This window comes from Apteryx rowi, unplaced genomic scaffold (assembly GCF_003343035.1).
Source record: "Apteryx rowi isolate R43461 unplaced genomic scaffold, aptRow1 scaffold_651, whole genome shotgun sequence".
Taxonomy (NCBI): domain Eukaryota; kingdom Metazoa; phylum Chordata; class Aves; order Apterygiformes; family Apterygidae; genus Apteryx; species Apteryx rowi.
Window position 1 is genome coordinate 118,710 of NW_020450929.1, and position 6,991 is coordinate 125,700.

Below are 6,991 nucleotides of genomic sequence, written 5' to 3' on the forward strand. Positions count from 1 at the left end.
GGCCCTGGCCGTGCCCTCCCGCCCGCCCGGGCCCTTGGAGCGGCGCGGGGGGACGGTGCGGGGGCCCGCCGGTGGCCGGCGAGGCCGGGGGACGGCTCCGGCGGGGTGGCCGGAGCCCGGTGCTGCCTCGCTCTGCGCTTTAACGTGAGTCAGCAGAGCAGGCAGGCGGGAGCCCTGACGCCGGCCCCTCTCCCACCTAGGCGCCCGGTGAGCCCCCAGCAGCCGCGGAGGGACGGAGCGGAGCAGCGTGGCCGGTGGCACCGCGCCAACATGCAGGCCGAGGCGAGGGGGGATTTCGCCGGCGCTGAGCGGCACCCCGGTGCGTGGGGGCTCGGGGCTGCGCCGAGGCCGGGACGCTGCCGGGGTGGAGGGGGCGGCTGGGGACGGTGGCGCCCCCGCGTCACCCCCCAGGGCCGGCAGCAGGCTGGACACCGGGGCAGGGGCGCAGGGCGGCACGGCCGGGAGCAGCCGGGCAGCWCTGCCCACCGGTCCCGGCGGGCTGAGCCGAACCGCCTCCGTGGGAACGGGGACATGCCGCAGCAGTGCAGGACTCCCCCGAGCGGAGCGGGGCTGGGGACCGGCTTTCCGCATCCAAGGGCAGGGTGCCCCATGGCATCCGGCGGGGTCGGGACACAGCAGAGCCGGTGCCGGTGCTCGGGGCGCCCTGCAGCCCAGCGAGCCCCAGGGCTGCCCGGCCAGCAGGAACCGAATCTCCCCATCTCCATTTCCCCGTCCCGGCTCCTTCGGGCATTTCCGTCCCCTTCCCCACTACGCTGACGCCCTCCTGGGGCGATCGGCTGGGAGATACCCCATGGCGGCGAGCGGGCGCCCAGGGCCCTGCCTGTGCTCTGCCCCGACCCCGCATGCGGCCGGCTCCCCTGCCGAATGGCCCGGCTCTCCCCGCACCGCGCGGGTCCCTCCGGGCGGGCGGGCAGGCTGTGCACGTGCAGGGCCGCCCCGGCCGCCCCCGGTTTCCCCGCTCGCGGTGCCCACGTCCCCCCCGTGCCGCCGGCTCGGGCCGTGCCCCTGCCGCGGAGGGTCTGTCAGCCGCCGGGCCGAGGTCAGGCGTTGCCTCTTCCCGGGAGACAAAACGCCCCTTGTCTCGCTCCGGCCTCCCGAACAGGCTCCGCTTTTGTCTCGCCGACACAAAGGGGCTGCGGGAGGGGGGCGCGGGGCTGCCGGCTGCTGGCACCGGGGCTGGCGGCGCCCCGGCGGTCGGCCCCTCCGAGGGCTCTGCCGGGCYGCGGGCCCCGGCTGGGTGCGGGTCGGGACCTGCTGCCCCATGTCTGCCGGCGAGTCCTGGGCACCGAGCGGGGCCGGAGCTGCCGTCCCCGTCGCAGCCCCGCGCTGACGCGGCCGGGGCCCGTCTCGCAGAGCTCGGCAAGGAGGCGCAGGCGCCGGAGCGAGCCGCGGGCACCCCGGCACCCGGGCCGGCCGAGGAGGCCCCCGGCACCCCYGCCGAGGAGCAGGGCGGCATCCCCATTCCCAGCGCCGGGCTGCTGCAGGTCGCCGAGCGGAGACGTGAGTGCGGCCCCCCCCGTGTGCGTGTCCCCCCGGCCCGAGGGGTGTCCCCTGCCTGCCCCTGGAGTCCCCCACCTGCCTGGGGACCCTGCAAGCTCCCCTGGGGTCCCCGCCTGCCCCTGGGGTCCCCGCAAACTCTCTGGGGTTCCTGCCTGCCCCCAGGGTCCCTCGCCTGCCCCCGAGGACCCTGCGAGCTCCCCTGGGGTCCCCCGCCTGCCCCTGGGGACCCTGCCAGTCCTCTGGGATCCCCTGCCAGCCCCATGGGATCCCCTGCCTGCTCCCAGAGCCCTGGGGACCCTGCCAGACCCCTGTGGTCCCCCACCTGCCCCTGGGGACCCTGCCAGCCCCCTGGGAACCCTGCCCCCCAAACTCTGCTCCCTACCTGGCTCCCCCCAGCCTCCCTGTGTCCCTGCCCACCATCCTGAGCACGGGGTCCCACGAGGGCACCCRGCCCCACTGTCCCCAACCTGTCCCAGGGCATCCCGGCCCCCCGCCGCCCCGGTCCCCAGCGTGTCCCTGCTGCCCGCAGAGCCCCTGAGCAGTGTGTCCTCGCTGGAGGTGCACTTCGACCTGCTCGACCTCACCGAGCTGACCGACATGTCGGACCAGGAGCTGGCCGAGGTCTTCGCCGACTCTGACGAGGAGAACGCGGCCGGCGAGTCGCCCGGCGGTGAGCGAGCGGGGCCGCCCCGCACCCCGCGCCCGCGGCGGGCCGAGGCCGGGCCTGACCCCTCGCTCCCCACAGGGCTGCACCCCCACGGGATGCCGCGGGCCGGGTACCTGCGCTCGCCCTCGTGGACCCGCGCGCGGGGCGAGCAGGGCCGGGAGAAGAAGCACCTCAGCGACTCGGAGCTGCAGCCCGGTGTCGTGGACACCTTCCTGGCGGTGGAGCGGCCGCAGGAGGAGTAGGGGCCGCGCTGAGGCCACCCCAGCTGCGGGACCTGGACGCGGGGCCGTGCCGGGAAGCCCCGGCACCGCAGCCGGAGGCGCGTCCCACGCTGTTTGTCATCGGCACTTTTTAACCTCGTTCCCGCGCATCCTGCCAGGAGCGGAGTAGGGGCCGGAGGGGTGCCAGGCCGGCCCGGGGCGAAGGACTCGCACTGCGGGAAGGGAGGCTCTCCCCAGCACTGCCGGTGACACGGGGCAGCCCCGGGACCGCACGAGAAGTCCTGGCAGAGACGCGGAGCCCGGCGTGACGCTGCGGCGCGAGGTGCTGCCCTGCTGCAGAAGCGCCCATGGGGCCGTGTCCCCGGGAGCCCCTCGCCGGCCCGCGCCCCCATCCCCCCGCCAGCGCACACCAAATGAAGCCAAAGCGCCGCCGCCCTCGGCCTGGCACCCTCCCGGGGCCGCGGGGAAGGGGGACCAGGCCCCCCACCGCCGAGCCCAGCAGCAGGCCGAGCGTGGGGCTGCGGCGGGCAGGGCAGGGCAGGGCAGGGCAGGGGGCCCCAGCCCGGCGCGGGGCAAGGCGGGATGTGCCCGGGGTGAGGCGGGAGGCGCCCGCGGCCGCCCGCTCGCCATGTAGCAGCTTTCTGTACCGGTAAAACCGAGGGACCCAGCCCTGCGGCTCTGCCCGTGTCCGTCGCTCGGCCCGCGGGGTCCCCCCGGGGAGGAGGGGGAGGCGGCCGGGCCCGCCCGCGCCCTGCACCGGGGATCCGGGCCCGGCGGCTCAGCCCCGGGGCGCGGGGTGCTTTGGGGGGGGGGGGGGGCACCGTGAGCCGCCGCCTGCCCCCTCCGGCACCGGGGAGCCGGGGGGAGCTCGGGACGCAGCGGGGACACGCGGGGGCGCCGCCGGGGCCGCCCCGCCCCGCCCAGCAACGGGCGGCGTCCCGCAACGGGCGGTGCCTAGCAACGGGCGGTGCCGGCGCGCGTTGATGACATCACAGGGCACCGCCCCCCCGCCGCGACGCCCAGCGCGCATGCGTCCCTGCGGCGCGGAGCTGCGGGCCGCGCCCCGGGCGGCAACAGCGAGCCGCGCCCGGGGTTCCGCCCCCGCCCGGGTTCCGGCCCGGCCCCGGGATGGTGGCTGGCGCTGCGGGGCGGCCGGGCCCGTGTACAAACCGGGGCCAGGCCCGGGGGAACGGGGAGGTCCAGGGGCACAGACCACAGAGTGGGGGGACACAGAGGGCAGCCATGGTGCCATGGCGGGACAGACCCGGGGATGGGGCAGGCACGGGGCTATGGGGCAGAGAGACCCCGGGCACGGGTGGGCGGCAGGCCCGAGGCCGTGGGGCAGAGAGACCCCGGGCACGGGTGGGCGGCAGGCCCGAGGCCGTGGGGCAGAGAGACCCCGGGCACGGGTGGGGGGCAGGCTTGAGGCCATGGGGCAGAGAGACCCCAAGCATCGGTGAGGGCAGGCCTGGAGATGTGAGGGGCCGGATAGGGGGCAGGCCTGGGGCCGTGGAGAGCCAGGCCCAGGGCCACAGCGGGGCAGACCCACGGCTAGAAAAAGGTCTGGGGTACAGACCAGGGGACATGGGGGGTCAGAGGAGGGGACACGGGGGCCTGAGGCCCACAGCTCAGGTGTGCGCCGGGGGTGAAGCCTGCCCCACAGCAGCCCCCTGCACGGGTGGGGGCAGCAGGCCCTGGCCCCACCAGTGCCCCCACAGCCTCCCAAAACCTGCCACCCCGGGGGGGGCGACAGCTCTGCCCAGCCCTCCCCTGGGACACCCACCCCGGTCACAGCCAACAGCCGCCCGGGCGAGGGATTTCGGCAGCCACCAACGGCCCCCCGCTCCCGCCGGCGAGGAGACCCAAAGCAGAAACAGGAAGGCTGCGCTGTGCAAAGAGGCCACGTTACTGCTACAGGGACAGGATGGGCCCGAACGGAGGTGGCGGACGCGCGGCGGGAGCTGCCCCGCCAGGGCAGCCCAGGGGCAAAGCGAGCGGCAGCGGGAACCCACCGCCGGAGCGGCGCGGACGCCCCGCGGGGCTCAACAGCCCCCCGACCCGGGAGCGCTGCCCACGGGGCGAACGTGCTACACGGAAGCACTTCTTCCATTAAACACCGCGGCTGCCCTGCCCCGGCAGCTCCRACCCTCCCAGCAGGAGCTTTCCCAGGGGAACATGCACCCCGGGCCGCAGCGGGGAGAAGGGGGCTTTTTCCCCCAGGAAGCAGCAGCGTTAAGAGCAGGTAGCGTGTGTGTCGGCTTGCTCGTGGGGCCAGGATCCCCCCCCTCAGCCCCATCCCCAGGCTTGCGGGAGCCRCCAGAGCCAAGGAAGCAGCGAGAACAGTTCAGCTCTTGGGCCGAGGTCCTGGCGCAGCCCGGTGCTCCCCAGCGCCGCCCGGGACGCCCGCGCCGGCACGGTCTCGTGCCGAGCGGCTGCTGCGGTCCTTAACCCTCTGCTCCGGCGCCTCGCTCGGCCCGTGGGGCTCGTCCCGCCTGGCCACAGCACCCAGGCCGTGCCGGGGACCCCTCGCAGGGGCTGGGCGCCCTTTAAAGTGGACTCAGTGCTTGCGTAGTGCAGGGCGGCCTCTGCCCCTGCCGCAGCCGTGGGGCAGGAGACCCCCAAACCCCCCAAAACCACCCCAGGCCCCCAGCTGCCGGTGGCCCCCCGCCCGGCGTCCGTGGGGCCGGGTCTCCCTAGGGCTCTGCCTCGGTGCTGGTGTCCTGGAAGAGGGACTGCTTGCGCAGGCTCAGCCGGGCGCACCGCGGGCACGTGGTCGAGTTGTCGTAGTAGCAGTCCCTGCGGGGAAGGGTGGTGGTGGTGGTGGTGGGGGTGTGTGGGGGGCCGTGGCCGGCAGCGCCGGCCCCCCCACCCCCCCGCGGCTCCGGGCACGGCGAGGCAATCGCCAGCGCCCGCCGTACCTGTGGAAGACGGCGGAGCAGTCGGTGCACACCGAGGTGTGGCTGTCGAAGGGGAAGAGCACGTCGCCTTCCTTGCAGAGCTCGCACACAAAGCCCTTCGCCTGGCAGCGCTGGGGCGGCAGCGGGCGGTGAGCGCGGCGCCGCGGGGCCCGGCCGGGGTCCCGTCCCATCCCGTCCCATCCTGCCCCATCCCGCCCCACGGCCGCCCCTGGCTCACCTCGCAGTCGAGCTTGATGTGCTTGGCGAAGAGGGTGTGGATCTCCGTGAGGGAGCAGCTCAGGCGCCCGGCCTCGATGTCGATGAGGTCCTGCAGCGAGTACATCTCGTCGTTCTCCACGAAGTGCTGCCGGTCCTGCAGCTGCACGGAGAGCGCCCGTCACCGCTGCGCCTGGCCCGGCCCTGGCGGCCCCGGCCCCACACCCGCGCTCCCCCCAGCACGGCCTCCGCTCCCCCCTCCCCGCCCGCCCGCGCCGGGGCCGACCTGCAGCAGCAGCCGGGCCTCCATGGCCTCCTTGCAGGTGATGAAGTACGGCTTCATGAGCAGGATGTCCTGGCGCAGCTTCTGCGGGGGGACAGCGACAGCGATGGGATTGAGATGGGATGGGGACAAGGAGGGGGTGGGGATGCATACAGGGGTAGGGACAGGGATGGGGCAGCGACAGAGAAAAGGAGGGAGACAGGGATGGGATGGGGGCAAGGTGAGGACAGGGACAGCAACAGGATGGGACGGGAACAGAATGGGGATGGGGACAGAATGGGGATGGGAACAAGATGAGGACAGGGACAGCAACAGGATGGGATGGGAACAGAATGGGGATGGGAATGGGACAGGATGGGAACAAGATAAGGATGGTATGGGGATGGGGTAGGATGGAGACAAGGGGAGGATGGGGACAGGGACGGGATGCAGACAGGGACGAGACGGGATGGGGACAAGGATGGGATGGGAATGGGACAGGACAGGGAAAAGGATGGTGACAGGGACAGGATGGAGATGGACAGGATGGGGACAAGATGAGGATAGGGACAGCAACAAGATGGGATGGGAACAGGATGGGAGTGGGATGGGATGGGAATGAGATAAGGATGGTACAGGGATGGGGTGGGATGGGATGCAGACAGGGACAAGATGGGACGGGGACAGGACAGGGATGGGACAGGGAGAGGGACAGGGCAGGATGGGGACAAAATGGAGACAGGGATGAGATGCAGACAGGGACAAGACAGGACGGGGATGGGGTCAGGCTGGGTCAGTCTCGGCCCCGTAGTGGTTCAGGCACCTTCCGCGTCCCCAGCCGGGCTCACCCGTGCCGGAGGGGACCTGGCAGCACCGTCACCCCGTCCGCCCCACCGCCCTGGGGCCGCGCGCCGAGGGGCCCGCGCTCACCCGGATCTCCACCAGCTCCTCCACGTAGTTGAAGAGCAGGGGGTTGATCTCCCGCAGCTTCAGCACCGGCCGCGACACCATCAGCGCCAGGTACCGCATGCTGCAGCGGGACACCTGCGCGCCCGCGGCCGTCACCCCGCGCCGAGGGCCCCCGCGGGCTCAGCCTGAGCCACCCGGCCCCACGGCGCCCTGAGGCGAGCCCCACTGCCCCAGCGGCCAGGACCACGGCCCCAGGGACCCTCGGGACCCCTTCCAAGGACCTGGCCCCCAGGGACCC

At 74.1% G+C, this 6,991-nt stretch overlaps 2 protein-coding genes across 2 annotated transcripts in view; one reads left to right on the forward strand and one right to left on the reverse strand.

The window, feature by feature from the left end:
• Positions 1 to 270: 270 nt before the first annotated feature.
• Positions 271 to 2,430, forward strand: DBNDD1 (dysbindin domain containing 1). The gene is made up of 4 exons (XM_026084874.1): positions 271 to 319; positions 1,375 to 1,521; positions 2,051 to 2,191; positions 2,267 to 2,430. The coding sequence occupies exons 1-4, from the start codon at positions 271 to 273 to the stop codon at positions 2,428 to 2,430; spliced, it is 501 nt and encodes a 166-aa protein (XP_025940659.1).
• Positions 2,431 to 4,299: 1,869 nt separating this feature from the next.
• DEF8 (differentially expressed in FDCP 8 homolog) overlaps positions 4,300 to 6,991 on the reverse strand; it is a 5,093-nt gene continuing 2,401 nt past the window's right edge. Inside the window, exons 6-10 of the mRNA XM_026084837.1 lie at positions 6,715 to 6,872; positions 5,809 to 5,889; positions 5,545 to 5,685; positions 5,328 to 5,437; positions 4,300 to 5,205 (exon numbers count right to left, since the gene is read on the reverse strand). Coding sequence (XP_025940622.1) covers positions 5,103 to 5,205; positions 5,328 to 5,437; positions 5,545 to 5,685; positions 5,809 to 5,889; positions 6,715 to 6,872 — 593 coding nt within the window. The 3' untranslated portion in view covers positions 4,300 to 5,102. The remainder of the gene's footprint in view (positions 5,206 to 5,327; positions 5,438 to 5,544; positions 5,686 to 5,808; positions 5,890 to 6,714; positions 6,873 to 6,991) is intronic.